Source organism: Thermobia domestica, chromosome 4 (assembly GCF_964235325.1).
Source record: "Thermobia domestica chromosome 4, izTheDome1.hap1.1, whole genome shotgun sequence".
NCBI classification, from domain to species: Eukaryota; Metazoa; Arthropoda; class Insecta; order Zygentoma; family Lepismatidae; genus Thermobia; species Thermobia domestica.
Window position 1 is genome coordinate 226,089,107 of NC_137457.1, and position 23,458 is coordinate 226,112,564.

The window sequence follows — 23,458 nt, forward strand, 5'->3', positions numbered from 1 at the left end:
TCTTTGAATCTTCAACGATCGAACATCTGCATTCCTTAGAACGCTTAGCACTGCGTTCGGCTCATGCAGTCATCGTTGTATGTTTGGTTAAGTATGAGAAGTATTTCCGTGAAAGTTTTCTCCAGTTTTACGCAAAATTTCACATAGACGCTTTCTTCATCGAACTTTTTCACTAATCCAACGAGCAACAACTAAAACACAGACCGGAATCCAGTACAATGGGATCTTTTACCACGATATGCTACTAGGTACGCACGGTGGCCGGAGCACGCCATTTGCGGCTGTTAACCCACTATTTAAATAGTTGTCCTTTTTAAAATACATTTTGTAAGTTTAGCACATTGGCTCCCATTCTGAACTGGAGTTTGCTATCTTTTAATTAAGACAGCTTCCTAACTGCTTTACGGTATTGGGTCAAAATCGGAAGTTAATCCTTTTATTTTTATTCTTTTAAATTTATTACCATTTCATATAATTTACGACCTGACTGCTCGTGAAGAACTCTTGAAACACATGCTATGAATTTCAGAAGTCTAGCATATATTTCTTAATTTAGTTAGCTCAAATTGTACTAGTCACTGGAAATAACTGAAGACAGTAGAATGGGGATGGGTGTACGCCAACCTAGAAGTCTAGAGACAACTGCAATAAAGCACAGAAAAATTCTGATATGGACATTATATAATTTTATTCTTCAAAATACATTTCTAATGAAAAAGTGATCAAAATCTCATCAAAAAGTAAGTTTAAACCCTAATGCCACGCGTGGGCATAAACTGAATTTTACATATTTTTTCCAACTACAATATAGCCGGCTGGATTTTCAGAGAGCAGACGACGTGAAGTGAAAACCTGCGTTCCACGTCAGCACTGCCATGACTTAAGAGACAAACTTTTATTACCATTGCCACTGTAGGAAACTTGATGAAAACATTACTCCAGAAATCATCTATTCGGCAACTGCAAAGACTTTCAGAGAAATTCTTAAGCTGAAGTAACCGCCATGCATCACTCTGTAAATCCAAATCAATGTTGAGGGGAAGAACTTTTGCCAGATTTGTAATATACGTGACACTCTCATATGACTTCAAATTTTCCGGATGAAGACAAGTATTTAAGTTCTAGGGAAATTTTAATGGTTTTCACTGTATGTTTATATATTTTGCCACGTAGTGAATGAAGCTTTACATTTTTCTTGAAACTAAGCACATCCTTCTCCTTCCAGTTGCTAAATGCTAACCTTGCTTTTTGTCCATACTGTGCAACAGGTAACAGCTCTTCCTCATTTACAGCACTTTCATTCAGTTCAGTCAAAGATGTAACAACTTCTTTCTTCACAAATCGCAACAACAGAACCTTGGTAACAGTTTGAAGTTTAGAGTACAGAACATGTACAAGGGGCTCCTCTTTCCAAAGCAGTTTTGTGATATCCTTGAAAGGCTTTGCACTGAAGATGACAAAATTTGAATATTCAAATTCATCACCTACTGTAAGAAGATCATACAAGAAGAATAATATGAAACGAACATGATGAACCGCACAAACACACACACAACGTGGAATGGAGCATTAACTATTACGAGAGAAAACTAAAAGACTATTACGACAGAAGAATGAATAGACACAGAAGGGTTTTCAAACCCACCTTAAAAGTTTAACCATCCACCACACACCCACTGTGCTTCAGAAAGAATAAAGGCTGAAGTGAGAACAAAGCTGACTTGGTTCATATGTGGCAGCAAGTACTGAAGTTTTCAGAAGAGTAATAAGTAAAAAGTTTCTGCCTTCTCCCGTTTATTTTTATAATGTTTTTCTTAGAAAACTGCCATTTCAAAACATAAATCACACGAAAAAATTACTTTACCCTCCCCCCAAAAGTAACTTTTAGTGACCAACTTAAAAAAGTAACCTTTAGTTAAAAAAGTGACTCGCTCTGAATCCTGCTTTAAATTTCTCATGGGCTGCAGAAAATAAGTTTTTGAGATGTTGCGAATGAAAAAAATGAAAAAAAAAAAAAAAAACGGTAGAAACTTAGTCAAGCGTTACACGAAGTTTTGGGCTACGTAGTTTCGATGTCAGCCGCTAGATATCAAGCGTAATAATATTTTACAACAAGTCGTCTCAACATCCCAAAAGCTGCTTTTCTATAGGCCATGAAAAAGTTGGAGGAATGTGCAAACTAGAGAATCAATCAAGGAAGAATGCATTTTGAAGAATAAAACCAAATTATGGCCATATCAGAATTAATCTGTGTTTTATTATAGTTGTCTCACGACTTTTGGGTAGCACTGCGTATTCAAGGGATGTCTTGAACAACAAACTCTCCGGTTATCACCACTACAATCTTTTTTCATCTGGGATCAATTCTAGACTGCACGTGAGAAACAGTTTAAGTCAGAAATTGGACAAATTAAGATAAGTCAAAATTAGAGATCTATGTGTCATGCTCCACCTTTGGGTTAACTTGGTGTAAGTCAATTCTAAACGTGAGTTGAATAATCGCGTTTTGGTACTCTTAGTATAAGTGATTCATACTTATGCTTGGTAAAATAAAAAATCGTCTCCTGAAAACTTGTGTTTTTTGACATACTGTTTCTCCCGCACAGTCTAGAATTCATAGCTGACAATTTCTTCATATGGACACAGAATTAACCAGCACTGGGAGTATTCCTAGAGTCTCTAAAAAGTTCTCTGTTAAATTTATTTGGTTCTTCTCTAACATTTCTTGATGTGGACATCAACGAACATCTCAAGATTGGTGGATACATTAAACGTATCAACAGAATGCAATACCTCTACTTCAAAAGTTCCAACTCTCACTTAATGTCTCCTACCATATGTCCTGATTATTCGCGGAATTCGAATCTGCTCTATCTATTCTCCAATAAAAGTTGGAAAAATTAATATAAATTATAGCGAATTAAAATTTAAAATAGCAACTTATACAATATAATAAGGATTATCATGAGTTGTAAAAGTTAATGTAAAATTTAATGAATAAAGTTAAGAATATGGGAAAATTAATGTATGATGAAAAGTCAGTGTTTTCAAACAAAACTAATAATTAATATAAACTCGAACTGAAATGTCATAAAACTCAGAAATATATATCAATGAAAATTAAGTCTTTTAATTTAACTTTCTGTGTACCAGCTACTTCTAAATTTCTACAAGGGACATACATATACAATTACTGTTTTTTTCAGTTTTAGATATAAACAAAAAAAAAAAAAAAAAAAATCTTGGAGAATATATATTTCGTACATTTTTGAGAAAAATTAATGATTCATTTTTTAGATATATTTTTATCGATTATCAATTACAAATTAACAAAAATTTAATTGCTAATTTTTTTAACGGGTTAATTACAAGCCTGTCAATAACTATCTCGAAAGTGTCACCCATTCTGTATTGTCCAGCTGACAGCTGTGTTTTCATGGCTGGAAGTTCATTCATTTCAACTTTAACGACTACTTAGAAAACCAAGTTAACTTAAATACTTTCCTTACAGACCTTACTTTCGGCAAATAATCTTTGATATTTACCTTATTCTCAGGTCTTCTGCTAAATCCCTATCAACGATGAAAGGATACACACATGTAAATGTAATGTTGATATTTCTAGAATCATCTCTAAACTCTTCAGAAAGGGCTTCCATCAAACCTGCAAACAGGCAAATTATAACTTTCGCTGTAACAAATAAATATGCACTTCTATATATTCTATACCAGGTGACTGAAAAGTATTTAGTTTCTCTAAATGCCAGACACATCGTCACATTTTTTTTTTCTATCAACAAGTATCACAATAGAAGTTCGGCTGGAAAAAAGTACGAAATATGAATTGACAGATTCTTCAGAAAATGTTATTTGAGTAGCATAAGAACGCTGAATTAATGAGTGTAATCACGAAAATGTAGGCAACATTTTATTACCTACAATGGTACTACATATAATCACATATAATAATAATCGTGATCCCTAACACTAACAGGAATAAAAGAAAGATGCTATAACGTTAAAGGTTGCAACTTATTCAATAACAACCATATTTAATAAGGACTAAAACACACCAAATTAGCAGGCATGCATTAAAAACAGCAGAACCATGCGCCGTTCTGTGGATAACGACTCTGCTGCACGCCACGAACTTCAAGGCAAATATTCCTGCGTATTGCAATTCATGCTATGTTAAATTCCATCTTGATATTAATATCTGTGTTCGGATTTTCTAGATTGATGTTAGAACCGGTGTTCTGAAATCTAGTGATTTGTTACTTTCTTGGGTATTATATTTCTGAATCATTACAACATCTCCTTTCACTTCTATTGGTACAGTGAAATTCGGTCAACTACTTTGTATTGATACAATGGCGGCTTTTGAACTTCAGTCTCCCCCTCCATGAATATCCTCCACTCGAAATCTATGTCAGGATCTCATATGATTGGTCCCCCTCTCGCCATCGTTTCATTGAAAAATAAGTTCAGAAAACTGAAATTAAGTAACTGAAACTGAACACATATGACTGAATTGTAACGTTAAACCAATGCGAGGTTGGTCAGATGACACAAGTTCAACGCTGATTCCCGAATATTTCTCAATTTCTAGACTGAAGTTCGCTCCTTCTTAATTCAGACATCTCCCGAATTATCTTACTATGTTGGGCTAACACTGAAAAAACCTTGCAGTAATACGTGAACACCACGGGACTAATTTTTGTATCACTATAATGCCTACTACCATGTACGTATACACTTTTAGCCATGACAAGACAAAAATATGCGATACCGCTTAAAATTATTTACTACGTTTATTAAAATAAAAGTTAACTTCATTTTAGTAGTACTATCTTTAAATGTCAATATAAGCACTCAACTTCAATAGTAAACCTGTAACATTAATAGTGTGTGCTACCATATATTTTCATACAGTATATACCATTAAATATTTTTCACGCGATAAATAATTAGTTTTTACATATTAGGACATACGCGACTTTCCTTCTTGCTTTTTGATCCAAGAGTAGAGTAAAGAAGATCCATAACTTTATATACCCTCCGTAATTTTACGAATCTTATAGTTCAAGGTACTTCAAAACACTGAAAGAATTTCTTAATATGCATTTGATGACCGTAATTCAATTCTCGGTGGAAATCCATCTAGTTCGGATCGCACCTTAAACTATAGGTCTCCATCTCATATAGCTTCTGTAGTAAGAAAGGATATTAAATATGAAGCAAAACAAACAAGAAAGAAAATAAAATGCTCAGAAGGGAGTTTATTGATACCGGGATGGATCTACCTGAGGATCCATAACTTAAATGTGTCTGGATGGATGAATTAGTGATATTTTCAACGCTGGGTGCGAAAGAGCAGTGGGAACATATTATGGACTCTGACGAAATTGAATACATTATTCCAGTCATCAGACATGATTAAATCAGGAGAACAAGGCAAAGTGCTTTTTATTCATTATCTCTTCTCTGAGGTGCAGCATTAAAGCTTGGTATCCTGAGTCTGCAAGGAAAGATCACAGCCAAGTAATATTTCAAATTTTGGATAACTTCTTTCAGATTATGTCTCAAGGTGACATCATCTTCATTCACATTATTTAGCATGCTTGTGAGCAGGTGGATGAAGTAGAACATCTTATCCTCTTATTTTAACTTACTTGAACTTTTATGGGGCATTTAGGAGGTAAAAGCCCGTGCTAGCCACATATGTTCTGATCCCCCCCTCTCAAAAAAAAAAAAAAAAAAAAAAAAAAAAAAAAAAAAGTATATTCACTTGAAGACTGTAAATGACCTATGTTTATCCATGCCGTGTCAAATACAAACTATCAACTAATGCCACAAGTGAACCAGTTACTATTACCAATAAATTTATTCGTGTCACATGTGTTTATATTACACTGTTGGCCATTACTACTGCATCACACGGAATGAGAAGAGCAAACAAATTCAAATTCTGAAGATAGATAGCTTCTGGTACAAAGGTCAAATAAATACGTTACCTTCTGCCAGATGTGTGGAAACACCTCGGAACATATTACAATCTAGAAGTCATTGCGTAAAACCACCATAGACATTGCTGCGACATGGTAAAGCATAGGATGGATGAGACATCGCTATCCACGTAATTTCATATGCTGTAGCCGCGGAGGTAACTAGTCGTTGTCCGATTATGAATTAGACATTCAACATTGAGACACTAAGTTGATATGTGGGCTACGGAAGCACTGAAACATCGTGTTCATGCAGAAATTATCGAACGCCGTATATCATATGAAGTTGTACAGTGTCCTGTTTGAAAATTGACTCATCAGAAGCAGAACCACAACAGGGTCTAATACGTTAGCGATGTTAACGGTGGCTGTTCAAAGTTTCTTAATTCACATCATTGTTGTCCCTATGTTCCTCCTTTCTCGAACTGATGATTCCACACTATAATAATTTGTGTCTGTATTTTCTTCAACAACAAGGGATAATCCGCAAATTTGATATAATTCTTTCGCGATCAAAGGTGGAAATCTAGTATGGTAAACTTAATTACAGACAAGCCATATTTCAATCGAAGAACATGACTAAACTCACTTCCACTATGTAAATGTAGCCTTTCTTCCTATTATCAGAGGGTGTGGCCGGTACAAGTCATCCACAGAACAGCACCGTTAATTGTGTTACTGTCCTCCCATTTACAACACATTCTACAAATGTCAGGTAGATTGGATGACTCCTTGATGTTTCAATTTTAATGATCAGCTATGTATTTTGTCCACTATCTCTAAATATTAAGTACATATAGTAAGAATTACAATGAAAGAAAGAAAATATGCTTCTTTTACCTCTCACAGCAAACTTGGATGCACAATATGGTACCAAATTTTTGACCCCTGTGAGACCGGCGACGGATGACAAAGCAACTACGTGGCCATGATTAAGCTGAATCATTCGATGTAGGAAAGCTTCTAGTAACTGAAAATAAAATTAATCTAGTTATACCAGAACGTGTTAACCATTTGAATTATATCTAGCAGTATACACTACTCTTGTTTTCACTTCATTTGACCTGTGTTGGGAATTATTACTCATCGACATGTACAGATCAGCCTCCGTTTCTTATTGGACATTACCAATATAAGAGATTTTTACACTTCTTTTACTTTCGCGATTGCATTTTGCTGTTCTTCATCTTACACGGGATGTATTTGAACCTGAATCCACAAAGTGGGGGTGATGTATATATTTCCTGAAAACTTGGGTCAAGGTAAGACCAAAACCAGTTACCAAAATTGGGGAGGTCTCAAGCATTCCGCTTGAGGGCAGCACGTTACTCATTTTTATTAACACCTTTAAGCGTGTTTTGAAGTCCTTGCAACCTCGAAAAATCTGAAACGTGGGACAAATATGAAAACAGAAAAACATGTCGTTCATCATTTCAAAAGTATAACGTATCAAAGTAAAATAAATTGTTCCTTCCAGACGGGGTTCAACTCAAAATTTTTAAATGGAAAGGTGGGTCAACTTGCATATCGTATGAAAGTTGGTGTTAAATAAAAATAAAAGAAGGTAAATCAAATTGCGACTCTCTACGATAAGCCTGTGCAAAATAGCGGTGGGTCAAAATATCTTTATTGCAAATGTCTATGGCCACTCGTATGAATCTGAAACGGTGGAATAGGTGTAGAAACAAAAAAGCGCGGGTATGTCATTATTTCAAAAATATAATGCTTCAAAGTAAAAAATTCTAGAGTCGCAAACGGGGTCCAACTCAAAATGTTGAAATGGAAAGGGGTTCAAATTGAGGTGAGGTGATTTTAGTTTAGCGTCCCGTTCAGCAGCGAGGCTATATGAGACGTGGACCTACTGATTAACGTGGAATCCGAACCACATGAGCTCCCGCCGGGAATCGAACCCGGGTGGGGTTCAAATTGAGTATCGTACGAAAGCTTATGTTAGGTGAAAGAAAAGAAAACAAGTCTCGACTCTTGATGAAAAAAGTCTATTGCCACTCCTATTAATCTGAAGCGGTGAGACAGGTGCAAAAACAAAACAAAACATGACAAAAAATAGAATGTTTCAAAGGAAATGACTCGTGCCATTTTGCAATGCTTATCGACAGTCGAGACTTATCAATGTCCAATTCTGTATCATTCAACACGAGCTTTCACATGATGTGTTTATTTACCCCCTTGGCACTTGAAACTTTTGCGTTTGACCCCGTCTGGGATCCTGCAGTTGAAACTGGGATATTTCTTTTTTCCTTTGATACATTCTAGTTTTTGTTTTGTCTTTACACCTGTCTCACCATCTGAGATTAATAGGAGTGGCAATAGACTTTTTCATCAAGAGTCGAGACTTGTTTCCTCTTCTTTCACTTAACATAAGATTTCGTACGATACTAAATTTGAACCCCTTCCTATTTCAACATTTTGAGTTTGACCCCATCTGGGACCCTGGAACATTTTTTTTTCTTTGAATCATTATACTTTTGAAATAATGACATATCCGTGTTTTTTGTTTCTACACCTATTCCACCGTCTCAGATACATACGAGTGGCCATAGACTTTGCAATGAAGATATTTTGACCCATCGCTATTTTGCACAGGCTTATCGTAGAGTCGCGACTTGATTTATCTTCTTTCATTTAACACCAACTTTCCTACGATATGCAAGTTGACCCCCCTTTCCATTTAAAAATTTTCAGTCGGACCCCGTCTGGGACCCTGGGACAATTTATTTTACTTTGATACGTTGTACTTTTGAAATGATGAACGACATGTTTTTCTGTTGTCATATCTGTCTCACCGTTTCAGATTTTTCGGGGTTGCAGCGAATTTTAAAACACGCTTAAAACAGGGTGTCCACTCTCAAAGCGTTTTGAAATTCCCGGTTTTCACGGTTCTACTAGATAAATTTCCGGTTATAATGGGCACTAAAAGACGAATATTTTGCGAAAGAGGCGGAAGTATTATTATTTAGTTCCCACCCGAACAACATAAAATTATACTATTGAAAGAAATTATATTTTCTTACCTGTTTTCATTACTTCCCGATAAGTGCATTGATTTTTTCTTCCAGAAGAGCAGCTTCTTTTTTTGACTCAGCAATTACCTTTGCCTTTTTAGCTTCCAATTCCAGTCTTTCTCGCGTCACACATTTTCTCTCTCTTTCCATCTTTTCATTTTCACTCAAATCCTTCGCCTTTTTCTTCAAATGTTCAGTATACCGAGCATGTGCATTTCTGGCCGCATGTATCATATCTTTGTTGATTTTAATTGACTCAATCCACCTAATGCACTCACACCATCATAGACTTGTCTCATGGCAATAAGGCTCTCCTGTTTGATTCTCAAAAGTGCATTCAGAATTTACAGAAGATCTCTCTACCGATGCATTTCCGTGTGACAGTATCAAAATACATTGTATAAAATCATTGAGTTCTTGCACACTGTCCTCACTGAATATGCTAAGAAGTTCAACATAAAATGCATCCAAACGCTTCTCCTTTCTTTTAAACGTTTTGCACTGATGAATAGATTCAGGTGACGAAAATACCTTCCAATATTGTCCCATAATTTTATCTGCTTTGCTTCCGTAAACCATTGTTTAGCTACCATCTCCTCCAAAGATAATGTCAAACGCTTCTCCGCTAGTGTCAGGCTGTGACCAATAAGCACAGGGTCGAGACACGAAATAGCTTGAGTAAGTTTGTATTTCAATGGTGACCTATCCATTATTTTACTAATCATCGCTGCGATAGCTTCTCTGCACGTTAATCGCAGTGTTAGCTTGTCTAGATTCGTTTTTTCCTTGATTCCACACATGGCATTCCTAGTTGCAAAGCTTATGTCCACATCTTTAGCAGGAAGAAGATTGTTTGGATCTGATATATCTATTTTTCGAACAGATCCACCTGCTTTATTAAGAACATCACCCTTCACTATTTTTTTTTTTTTTTTCATTAATCTTTGTACGAAAGAAGTGTGCTCTTCATGCAAAAAGGGTCCCATGGGTTGGTCTGTTTGAAATTCGGTCAGAAATAGTTCCACCATTGAAGCAATAGTTGAGAAAAATAATAATTTTGGTGCTAGCATTTTGTCGTGCAAATTTTTTCTCTACAAATGAGAACGTTATCGAGTTAGGTCTTTTCTTGTCCTTCTTGACACACGCAATATATATATATATATATATAAATGAGGCAACATTAATAAGGCTCGAGATGCAACGTCACTGTTTTCAACCCATCTAACAGCACAAAACTTCTTTGGGAAAATATCAGATTCAGTGTAATAAGTGTAGTCCGACCTTCGTGCTGGCGAGTCTTTGAATAAATAACAAAGCACGTAAAAACCCCACCAAGTCCCAATCTGTCTTCTGCATGTCGGTTTTGAACGTCCCATTAACTACATGAAGACCGCAACTACCAATGCTTAACAACACTGGACTTTCCGGCGTATGTTGCAGTTCAAGTTGCAAATCTGACAATAGTTTAAAATTGACACTTGGCCCATTCTGAATGAGTTTCTTTAAAACGTCCGAAGATACCTTTTCACTGATACCTTTTAACACATCTGACGCTGTTGAGTATCCGAGAAAAACAGATGTAAAGTATCTTGTTGTAACAAGAGATTTATTTGAATCCAAAAATCGTACATGTAAATCCATTTGTTGCCTCCGAGAAACTTTATTCAATGATTCGTCGAAACAGATCACAACGTAGGTACAGTCTTTTAATAACCTCTGAAGTTCTCGCTCGAAATAGGGTGCTAATCCAAACACTACTGTGTACCCCACTTTAGTTCGATGCTATTGCATTTTTTCTGCAATATCACTGTCAGAAAACATCAATTTAAATGTTGATGCACAACGCTCAGCTTCTCGGAGAGTCATATGGTTCATCACAATTTGTAAACACCAAAGCACCTCAGCTTTAGTAACTGAATCTGCTAATAGGTAATGTTTAATAGTCGATTAAGAAGTAGAATAAATACTGCCTGACTAACAAGAAAAAGATGTGTCATTCTCAGTCGAAGAAGCAGAAGTTGACGCTTGACAATGATCAGTGGATGAACTTCGCTTACTATTAGTGTCGGACGAGTTTTTATGACAATGGTCGGTGGATGAACTTTGATGAGTATTAGTTTTGGACGACTTCTTAAACGCAACATGAGTTAATCCATTCACAACGCAAATGAAAGTCCTCCAGCTGATTTTTTCACTGTATTAGGCAATAAAAAATAATAAGAAAGCATAATAATATCTCGGCATATGTCGGCCTGATAGGGGCCAGAATTTCTTACCAAAAAATGTTGCTTTTTTTTTAATGCCTAATTTTGGTTAGGTTGGGTTAGGTCAGGTCTGGTTAGATTAGATTTGTTTCGTTATTTGTGTTTGTACTTACTATCACAGTTTGTATAGATTGGCCCGCAAGAATTTGTGCAAGAAACTTCAATATTTTGCTTACATTAAAGTGAATTATTGCCGGGACCGGAGTGGCGATTTCTCATCAGACGCAATCCCACACTCGCTGTTTCATACATGTTCATGAACGATTTATTTATTTTCTGTGGTGTGGAACCACTGTAACAAAAGTCTTTCTACTGTTATTCCATACTGTTAAGAGAATAATGACCATCAAGACGTAATATGCTCCCTTGTACTTATTGTGCTGATGTTACCACGCGTGATTAAAAAAAAAAAAAAAATATGGACTAATGACTTTCTTACTGACTATTTTGTCTTTTTTTAGTCACTTCGTGATGCAGAAGTAACGTTTGCCTAATTCAGAAAATTAATGCCCTCCTTTATTTTGGCATTCCGCGCCTGAAAACTGCTTTCATTTTACATATTTGCTCACATCCGTACATTTGAAGTATTTTTAAAACCAGCTTTAAAGATACTCAATAAACTTGTACACCATTAATAAATGTTTTACGAGGACCAGTCCTACAACCTCCTGATGCTGCTTAAATGTCAGATAAGAACGGGATGATAAGTGATCACAATATATTATGTAAAATGAGAACTACTGCCGCAACATCTTGCTGGAAGTTTTACATTGCTATTCATTTTAAACAAAAATAATAATAAAGAATATATCAAAGAAACAATTCGCACTACTTAATGTTTAATTATAGTTAAATAATTATCCATATTTTTTTTCTTAAAAGACCAAGGCCAAAACAAAAGACTGCACACATGATTGCTGACTACAACACAGCGCTCTTTCAGGTTTCAAACAATCCCCTTTGACGCACCACTACTCTATTCTTTTTTTAAAATACAAAACATGGTCGATAAGCGAACCACAACGTAGGATTTAAGCGAGCGCCTGTTTCACCGTTATCACGTTCACTTGCGATTCACCATTGATGCTGAATTCGGACGCCCCAAACGGTGGATATCGACAGGATGACGCTGGAACCGACCCAACGAATGATGAATTCTGTAGCGCCCAGTGACTTATCGGTAGAAAACAATTGAGCTACGCATTACGTTTTTAACTTTCGGTCTTCTTCGGCTATTATCGTCGTGTTTCCCGGTCCTTTGGAGAAATTCACGCCTTATTCCCGGTTCATGAAATTCCCGGCTATTTCCCGGTGGGTGGACACACTGTAAAAGTGTTAACAAAAATGAGTAATGTGCTGCCCTCAAGCGGAATGCTTGAGATCTCCCCAATTTTGGTAACTGGTTTTGATCTTACCTTGAACCAAGCTTTCAGGAAATATATACATCACCCCCCCCCCCTTTGTGGGTTCAGCTTCAAGTACATCCCGTGTTAGTATTCTATCTACTTAAATAAAAATCAACTGTACTTTGTATTTTTAATAAGTTTAAATTATTATAATGCAAAACAATATTAGTATGAAGGAAATTTGACTGATTAACATTTAATGCGGATGTCGGCTCCGAGGTTATTTGCTGCCGTCAATATAAGGCCAATAGTCAATACAAGCTGCACATTAAAATTCACACCAAAACTCCTGTAAAAAATTGAAATCAAATATAAGATCTACAAATTAGGATAATAACCCAAAAAGAAAAAATATAAAAAAAACAGAGGTCACGAAAGAATAAGGAATTAAATAGTATAAAACGTATTACAAGATAATAGAAATGGAGAAAGAAGAAAAAAGGCCCATAGACGCAACAGTTGCGCTAAGGCTCTAGCTCAGCCCATAATTAAACTAGGAAGATAATGTTGGTATCAATGTGTCGCTGAAAAATGAAGCTTTCCGCCAATATGTATTTTATAGAATGTGGGTGAGGGAGGCTACCGCGGCGGATGGAGGAGGGTATATTTTTTTTTTTTCATCAGGTTTTTTTCGGGGCCATTTTCCCACTTGGGGGACGACTCATAAAAATTGATATGTGAGGCAATGAAGTAGTCCACTACATGATAATACCTTGTATGTGTACTTGTTGCTTATATGGGGGGAGGAGAGGGGCAAAGTTGGCCAATTTTTCGAGTCTCATTTTTTTGAGGTAAAAATGCTGCATGTGATGTGCCTATAATGTGATACTATAGTGTCGGTGGTGTGCGGAGCGAAGGTTTGTAACAGCCCTTCGAAAATGACACACAAGGCGGTTTTATAGGAATTTCATTCTGAATGTTTTATCTCGGTTTGTATTGCAGCAGTGGCTACTATTTTTTATATTACTGTCACAAGTGTGTTGCATACTCATTAACGTCATTTAGTCAGCGTAGAGTGATTGCAAGCGTTGCTAGCCCCGGCTCCCTCCAAATTCTATTTTTTCACATTTTTCGGACTTTTTGTTTCTTTTTCTACAAATAAGGAGGGAACTGCATAAATGTTACCTCGTTGGAATCTGTGTTAAGTAAAATTTCCAACGATGAATCAATCTGACTCTGTGATAATTAAGAGGGTCACCAGAACCCCCAACGTGAGAGTGTACGATTTCGTTCAAATCCTTGGCGGGAGTAAAAAGGTTAAAAGAAAATTCCTCAGAGCACGTTAACCACTTCAATCGTACGAATAAAGGCGAGAATATGGTTACTAAAGACCGCATTATTTTCCAAAACCTGATTAGGATAATTAGGTAGTCCTGAACAATCTCCGAAGTCTGAGTAGTCTGGATATCTAAATAGGAATGTGTGAGATGTGAGTCTCTAATATGCAAGTGTGTTAGGATCACTTCACCTCGGCGACTAGTTTGCGACGATATCTGCCAATTACCCAAAACAGGTTTAATCGAGCAGCGTTTATTTTTGCCCTGATTCAATTCCGCTTACTAGTAAAAGGACATTCGTTGGAGTAAATAGCTACTAAGATTATTGCAGGTAAAAGGCGCGTTCTTGGCTGCGGTGTCAGCACGCTCGTCTCCCCGAACGCGGACATGTGTCGGCAGCCGGCACCCAGCAGCAAACAAAGAGACGGCCATTCAAATTCGTCAGCGGTGAGACTCTCGTAAGCACGAATATAACATGGGTGGTTGTACTGCATATCGGTCGTAAATATGGCCACCACGCAACGAAAAGTTACAAAGGTGGTCAGAAATACAACGCAAATACACTGTATATTTTCTGAGAAGTTTCTCACGAGGAGAGGCTAACGGTGATTTATTTGCTTGTGCATAAAGACACTAACCAGCAGCTACCCAAATTCCCAAGTGATGACGAGTGACAATTTGTTTCAGCACAGAGGAACAAGTAGATCAATATCCATATATTCTTCTGCTCCTCACACTCCTTGGCAACTAAAGAAATGGACTTGGACAGTTGCTTTACAATGATGTAGCAAGGAAATACTCGTAGGGCAGCTCAACTCTGCTGGACTTAACGATGACAAGACATACGTTGTAAATGGTGTGAATTTTAATTAATTCTTAGACACTCGTGAAATTAATTACACTTAATGAGAATACAAATTAAATACATTATCACAAAGGAGCCATACATTACTAAGGATTATTACATGAGAGTCTGTAAAGATCCGATACACGCTACCGCATTTATTCTTGCCGCGACAATAAAAGGACTTCGTTGAAGAAAAAAAAAAAAAATGTAATTCATACGTACAGGAGATTTTATAAGTGAAGAGTGAATAATTATCATGTAGTGTAAAAATAAATAAATAATCAATAAAAGCAAAACGTAAAAATTTAATATCGCTTGTTTTGGGAGCGTAAAATTTTTGTAAGTAATCTAATGACATGTGAATCGTTAGGATAAGTTACTTACATGATATGAATGTATATTGTTTTGAATGCTACTTGCATGATGATTGAATGAATATAAAGAAAATGAAAAGCAAAAACAGCATATGTACAACAAAAAACAGATACGTACATATGTACTGTATGCGTTTGGACTAATGGTATGAATAGATACTTTTAATTCAAGAAACAACGTAACTTGAGCTAATTTATTATTATCATTATTATTATTGAAATAGGCTGTATAAGACAAAGGAATCGAACTATGGTTCTTTACAGATCAGCTAAACTCGCATCTCTGACAAGGTTCGAGTCAAAAACCTGCTATCATAAAGAGAGGTTTTACAGTTGCAAAAAGGGTATTTATTTATTAAGGCACCCATATAATTACATGAATGGCTTTAGCCTATGATGTATGAATGCCACTTACCCACTGTGGATACTGGCTTTAGCCATTGTGAGGCAAAAGTCACCTATGTATAAATACCACTTACTTACTTTGCAGTACCAGGGCAAGAATCAAACCACGGACCGTACAGTCATACTAGTAAACATATTTTCAAATATCTATACATTTCCGTAACGGAAAGATATCATGCACATTTGATATAGACTGTTTCCTGTTCTAAGAGGAATCAGTCCTGAAGTTGGGACATACCTTAGCGCTCCACCTTGTGTATTTAAAGCAATAATGTATTACGAACTTACCCAAAAATGGGACATAACGTTGACTTCTAAAGTTTCTTGTATTTCTTTATATTGCTGTTGGAGTAGATAATTTGGAGTCAAAACTCCGGCACAATTCACCACAATAGTCACATCCCCAACGTCTTTTTTAATTTGGTCAGCAACGCTTAAGACTTCTGTTCTGTTTGCAATATCACATTTATATGCAAAAGCTGATCCTCCGAGCCTTCTAATCTTTGATGCTATAGCGTATATTTCCTCTTCATTTGTGTCTAAACAAATAACAACGGCTTTCAGATTGGCAAATTCAAATGCAAGTTCTCTCCCAACACCACGAGCTGCAGCAGTTATCTGTCAGAATAAAAAGAAGTTAGTTTATTTTAATGAAAGTACTAATATAAATAAACTATACACTCATCCCTCCATTTAATGGATTTTTGAAACAATCGATTCAGTTCAAAAATCTGATTTTAAACTGAAAATGTTGCAGACAATATACTACAACACCCAGGAGTTTTGACAATCATCTTATTTATAATTGTGATTCCTGAAAATAATTTGTACTTCCTAATTTTCAACTCTTCCCTAGATCCTTGTTCACAGAGGATAAAAACAGGAGGAAAAAGAGTAAAAACATCAGAAAAGTACAAAGCAACAGAGTAATCAGGGTAAAGAAGTGCGAAGAATACTTGTCTTGCCTGATAGTCACATGTCGAATGGTGATGAAGCACAAAGTGAAATGGCGAGTTCAATTTATGCATTTTTTGTTCCCGTAGGAAAGATTGCCATCTCATGTTATGTGTCTGTTTTGGTGTCAATGTTGTACGTACTTTTTAATTATTTAACTATGCACTCTTTCGAAGAAAATGTATACCACCAAGTAGAAGGTTTACCCATGAGCAACCATTTATCACCTCTAGGCCAACTAATTCTTCGTACTTTTGAAAGTCCTTAAAGAAAAAGAACAAGGTGTTATGCAATACTATAGATGTCAATAATGTAATTTTTCTGTACAAAGAAAAGGTGCAATTACATTTAAAAAAATAAGCAAACGAAATCAGATACCCATTTTTTTATTTTTATTTATTTATTATTTTTACAAATTTAAGAATATATTTCCATATTTTTTTCCTTTGTGTATGTTGCCAGGTTTAATAAATGTCATCTTACCTTCAATTGGAATTTTATGTCAGCTTACATCTCTTTGGCATTTATTAAGTACCCGCAAAATTAACAAGAAATATAATTGCAATATCGTGAAGTTAAATTTCAATAGTTTTGAGAATACTGTGAATTGTACAACAGGGAAAACAGAAAGTATGCTGAAAAAATTCGCATACATTTTAACAATTAGAAATAATTTCACTTCCTAATAGGTTCACCAATCTAAGAAAATTTTGATTGTTACACATTTCTAATGGTTTCTTCTTCGTTATTCTTTAATTTTTATAACAATATCTTAACGTCGTTGCTACTCAGAAACCAAGTCGTTCACATTTTTCTTTATATGAGAAAGATTTTCTTTAATTCTCTACCGGTGGATAACGTATCCAAAATGGCCGAAACGATCCCCGTTGAACGGTGATACTGATCTGTTGAGTAAGGAATGATCTAGATCGTAGGTTGTTCAGCCTACGTTTGGCCGATTTCATTCCTTCCCCCTCCCGGGCAGAATGGACTCACCCGACCTGGCTCGTGGCGTCCTGCAGTGTTGTGCAGTGGCTTCCTGGGAACGGAGTTATTTTTCCGCGCGGACGACAATAACGCACAAAACAGGACCATTATTGTGAATGTTGTGTTAAATTTGTTTTCAAGTGTGTGGGCTTCCACTCTGTGTCCAAAATGCCGCCCAAACTAAGCCGGTTTTGGGAAGGCTATGTTGCGGCTCTTTATGATGCCCACTTTAGTGTTTCTGTCATTAGAAAACAGTGCAAGAAGAATAGTTGCAACATCAGTTTAAGTGGAATAAAAAATGTTATTAAAAAGTATAAGGGCAACGAAGCTCCATCATTTGGATCACCAACGAAGTTGCCTAGGAAGCGGGAATGCACCAAGGCCACCTCCACAATGCAGAGGAAACTTCGCAAAATGACAATGCAAGAAAATCCGCCAACACAAAGTTGTATGGCTAATCGTCTCGTCTAATGTCTTTGACGACTGTCTTTGTCTTTGGGGACTGTGAGCCGGATGTTACACCATCAACTCAAGCTGGAAAAAGTCATGAAAGCTCACGGCCATCTTCTCACGGATGCCCACCAAAAGGAACGAAAGTGTAACCCCCGGCATCTGGCAAAACAAAAGTGGATGTACGTCGTAATGCTCGATGAAGCATGGATTTACCTTTCTGATTACGCAAACCGAGAGCCATCATGTACCGAGAAAAAGGCGCCAAGAACTTCAGAAGGTGGGTCCGTATCTGTAAAGAATCCTTCCCAAAAGGGTTCATGGTCGTTACTGGCTACTGTTACCGAGGTGAACTGAAGATTCGTAGGGTGGTGAAAAACTGCAAAATAAATTTGTAGTATTTTCAGGAGCAGATCATGCGGCCGATCTACGAGCATGAGATTCCAACAATGTACGGAAATGACGCCAATCTGATGCGCATTCACATGGACAAAGCCTCATCACATACCTCACGATCGTCCCTCGCATTCTACAGGGAGATGGAGGAGGCAAGTGGTATACTGGTGATACCTTTCAATAAAGTACCTGTTAAATCTTCAGATGCAAGTCCTATGGACTATTGTGGATTTGGATTGCTGAAGCGGGCTTTGGGAAAACGACGTGTGACAACTGTGGAAGGACTTTGGAAAGCTGTGCAAAGGGAATGGGACAAGATTCCCCTCCCAGTTCTTCAGAGAAGCCTATTACAGTGGAAATTACGCTGTCGGGCTATTGTTTGGAAAAAGGGGAAACACATCGAGCACTTACGGACCTGGCGCCATAATTTTTAAGTCGAAATTGGCCAAATGTAGACCGAACAACCTCTGTATAAATGATATACGATACCCTACTTCACTAATAAAATTAGCTCCTTCTTGACTCCAAGTAGCACTTGACTCGATAACAATTGGAACAAACCAATATTTATCAAGGAGATTAATATATTTATTCCTTTTGTCGGTCTCCTTACGAGCAGCTACGAGACCTGCGCGAGTAGAGGAATGTGGAAGATTGGAGGGAGCATAAGTATGTGTGCAGGTGAAATTCCAAACTTATTTTTTAAATATGGCAACTAAATCAGATACACACTAACTTGAAGCTTACCGTGGAATACGAAACGGAAGATAAGCTCACCTACTTGGACAAGAACATCAAAAGATATAAGTATTATTAGCGTTCACCACAAGCCCACTGCAAGTACAAGTACGTAATATATATATATACACTATAGATGCAGGTGAAATCCCAAACTTATTTTTTAAATATGACAACTAAATCAGATACACACTAACTTGAAGCTTACCGTGGAATACGAAACTGAAGATAAGCTCATCTACTTGGACAAGAACATCAAAAGATATAAGTATTATTAGCGTTCACCACAAGCCCATTGCAAGTACAAGTACGTAATATATATATACTATAGATGCGTACAGTTATCAATGACCAACACGAATATATGGAAAAACTTTCTTCTGCATGCTATAAGATTTACATCACTGGAGTCACATTTAAATGAAGAAACCAATTACTTGTTGAAACTTGGTACAATGAATGAATGTCTTGTTTCCACTTTATTGAATTAATGTAATCAGGTTAAACGGAACACACGTTCTGATAGACCTTAAAGTGAGACCACCGAAAAAAAGTGTATTGGACATTATAACTATATTCGCTAGATTGACAACTGCATTAGTTAAGATCTTTATTCAGTATGCTTTCCGCACGGCACTGAAACCCCCAAAACTTTGGAAAAGAATATCACTCAATTTATGAGTTACTACATCGATCCCAATGAAAAATAAGAAGTCTACATAATAAAGTACAGTTGTCTTGAGGGTTATACAGGTATGACAAAAAGAAACATACAATACGGGTCTCAGAGATGCTAAAGCAGAATATTACGTTTCGGGGCTGTCGAGACATATGAAAGAAACACAACACAATATTGATGAATCAAATATTTTATTCGGAGCCAAAAATAAAAACAGCAAGACTTGCTTTTAAAAATTTATTTTCTTAAAAAAAAATAAATAAAATAAAATAAAATAAAAATGCAAAGCTTAACATAGATAAGGGTTGGTTAAGCAAAGAATGGGAGATAGTAATTAAAATGTACATACACTATTGATAACATCGTCATTAAAACAAAAACAACATGTGCTGGCAATCTTTTCACGTGTACAAAAAGTCCACAAATTAAGCCAGTCATTCCACAGTGTGCTTCATCCTATTCGACGGTGACTAAGAGCTAAGACAGGATGTTCTTCGCACTGCTCTACCCTGATGAGTCAGTTCTCGAAGATTTCATTCTTTTCCCCTGTTTTATTCTTCGTGTATAAGACTCTAGCACAGAGCCGATAGCTAGAAAGTACAGATTATTTTTAGGAATTCCAAGTAAGATAATCGCAAGAATGTTGCGCTTTCTGAATTATAGTGCATATTTTCAGTACGCCAGGTATTTTACAGTCAGATTGGATAGTGTGCTTGAATTAAATTAAAATACAGAACTGTGTTAATCCTCTTTCCTTCGTAATGTAATTGTGAATATTAACTACTTGAGACTTAAAGTCGGAAGTTACGGACAATCGGCAATATTGACCGAGATTTCCCCCGTTTCACATCCTTAGAACGAGAGATGAGTGTATATTTTATGAAGAGAAAAACTGCTGTAGTAGATGAACTTCAAAATGAAAATAAAAATGGGCAGAATATGCAATTATATCTAAGCGTACACTTATCACATCAACAAGTGTAACAAAATAAATAAAATTTTCTACGATAGAATGAAAATAAAAATAAAAATTATTTACTGAATATATTAGTAAGATAAAGAACATAATATAAATAAAATAAAGAGTTTGTTTGTTTGTGTGCGGCCTGGGGACCAGACGAGTGCACCGAGTTACCAAATTTGGGTTACAGGTACCTTGGTCTAGACTAAGACGAAGCGTTTTCTTTTTTTTTTTTTTTCAAATTTCGAACCAGAGGGGTCTCAAGGGGGAGGGGGTGTTTACCGGGACATGTAAAAGTAGTAGAAAATGACCGATATTAGTGTCGAATTCATAGTTCTCGCGGTCGCTGAGATCAATGGTGAAACTCCGATCGCATTAACTTCAAAATTCACCCCATTCGGCTGCGGGGCGAGGGGGTGATTGGGAGGGGATACCGATACATGTAAAAGTAACCCAAAATGGCCGATACTAGTGTTAAATCCATAGTTTTCGCGGTCGCTGAGATCAATGGTGACATTCAAATTCATTAGTGATGACTTTCGAATTCAGCTACCATTGAATGCGGGCTGGAGTTCACCTTCGGAGGGGGGGGGGGGGGGAGGAGGACGAGATTACCGATAGTGATACTCCCACAGGCGTTGACTTTCAAATTCAGCTCCATGCGAAGAATATAGGTATTTCAGCTAGTAAAAAATGAAACCATAAATCACAAGTAAACTAGTTTGAAGAGGTCAAAGCAGACGTAAGGGAAATAGGGATAAATGCGGAAGAAAGAAATAGGAGAAAAGGTTTTAGGAAGAACGGTAAGACATTTATAGGTTTCAAGGGAAAGGCTAAGAAAAAAACAAGTGCGGCATGGAGAGAAGGAAGAACAGAGAACAATGGGAAAAAAATGAAACTATATTGCAAGGAAGGAAAGGAAGTATTTCACATGTTATTCCACGTGGTCCTCAGTTGGTCAAAATCGACAATAAGAAGAAGAAACAGTAAAAACGGTCGCCACAAAATTATCTTGATACAAGGTTAATGAATACGTAATTATTTTGAAGCTAATATTGTTCTTAAAACACAATCAAATTTAAAATATGAAGCTAGAGTACTTACCTACAGCAAATCAAGAATAGCATATAAACACGAGGGCAGATCGGAAAAGAACGCACAATATATATTTTTTTCTTAGGTACTGAAGCTGGAATGGTAAAACTGCACGGAAAGAGAGTTTGAAGTTTGCGCTACAGAGGGTATTTTGTTCTCCTGTGCAGCTCTGGCGAGAGAAACCTGAACTACGAAACAAACATGGCGCGCATGTTGCTGTCGTCCATGTGTGAAGAACAGCGACGTGTGGTTAAATTTTTGTGAGCCAAAGGGCATATACCGAGTGAAATTCATAGGGACATGCGTGGTGTGTATGGGGACGATTGTACGGACCATAGCAGTCTCTAGGTGGTGTGCATTGTTTGAAGAGGACCCTGAGACCTTACTGATGCGCTATGCTCCGGGCGGCCAATAACAGCTTCAACAAATTTGGGTGGGAGGTGTTCGCATCCTCCGTACAGTCCAGACCTGGCACCGTCGGACTTTCATCTCTTTGGTCCCATGAAGAAATTCCCGGACGGTCAACACTTTGCGAGAGATGCGGAAGTAAAATCAGCAGTCCGGAGATGGCTATACTCCAATCAAACGGACTTCTACGAACAGGGCATCTTGAAACTGGTACCACGCTGGAAGAAATGTGTTGAGAAACTTGGTGACTATGTAGAAAAGTAGGTCAAAGATGTAAGTTCATATATGTTTTGTTTGGTTTTGGTACATATTAAACTTTTTTGAACAAAAAGTGCGTTACTTTCCCATCTGCCCTCGTATTTAAGTCATTCAGTAATATACAAAGGTAATTTTTCAAATATGACTTACAAGCAACGTACAGAACAAGGCAGATCAGATTCGACACAAATTTCGCCCAGAGAATACATAATAGAAATGACGAAAAAATCCCAAATTTTAGCTGTCACCATGCAGGAACACCAGAGATATGTTCCGACACATAACGCACCACGCGACAATGATATAAGGTAAACGTCGTAAAATACACATTTATGTCGAAAACGGAAAGGATGGGCAGCACAAAAATGATATCAAGATATTTGATATGCTATAACACTGATTTGGCAGCCAACATGAAAACCGCGATCTTGGATATTAGCGTAAGGTATTGAAATGAGAAGCGGGATGTGTGATATATAAGGTAAAATGCGAAAGGAAAACCAATGATGTAACCGCGAAAAACATATGTATAATGGTGTGGACGGGACGAAGTGTGGAAGACTCGGGCAAAACAAACGTGTATTCGAAGGACAGAATAATAGAATACCCCCACGACAATGGTACGCGACAAGTAACTGCAACAGTGTCTATGCATGGAAGTGCATCCGCCTTGACAGATTATGCCTTTCGAGGATATTGGGATTCCGTTTGGGACACTGAAAACCACAGTTGCAACTCGCGGTACGAGCGCTCGTTTGGAGACTACATAAACTATAAAGGATTATCTCTTATGGAACAGCAATTCGGCAACTCGCTCCGGAGTGTAGGAGATATCCTCTTGGATTGGTGATCAAAAGCACGACCTACCTGGGATTGAAGCCCACTCCTAGACAACGTTTTGTATGTTTCTTGTTCAATTTTCTTGCTGTTTT

At 36.9% G+C, this 23,458-nt stretch overlaps 1 protein-coding gene across 1 annotated transcript in view; it reads right to left on the reverse strand.

Moving 5' to 3' along the window:
* Positions 1 to 23,458, reverse strand: part of LOC145683882 (17-beta-hydroxysteroid dehydrogenase 13-like) — a 67,489-nt gene that overhangs the window by 16,225 nt on the left and 27,806 nt on the right. The window contains exons 3-5 of the mRNA XM_081755520.1: positions 15,889 to 16,218; positions 6,845 to 6,974; positions 3,546 to 3,663 (exon numbers count right to left, since the gene is read on the reverse strand). Of these exons, the coding sequence (XP_081611646.1) occupies positions 3,546 to 3,663; positions 6,845 to 6,974; positions 15,889 to 16,218 (578 nt within the window). The remainder of the gene's footprint in view (positions 1 to 3,545; positions 3,664 to 6,844; positions 6,975 to 15,888; positions 16,219 to 23,458) is intronic.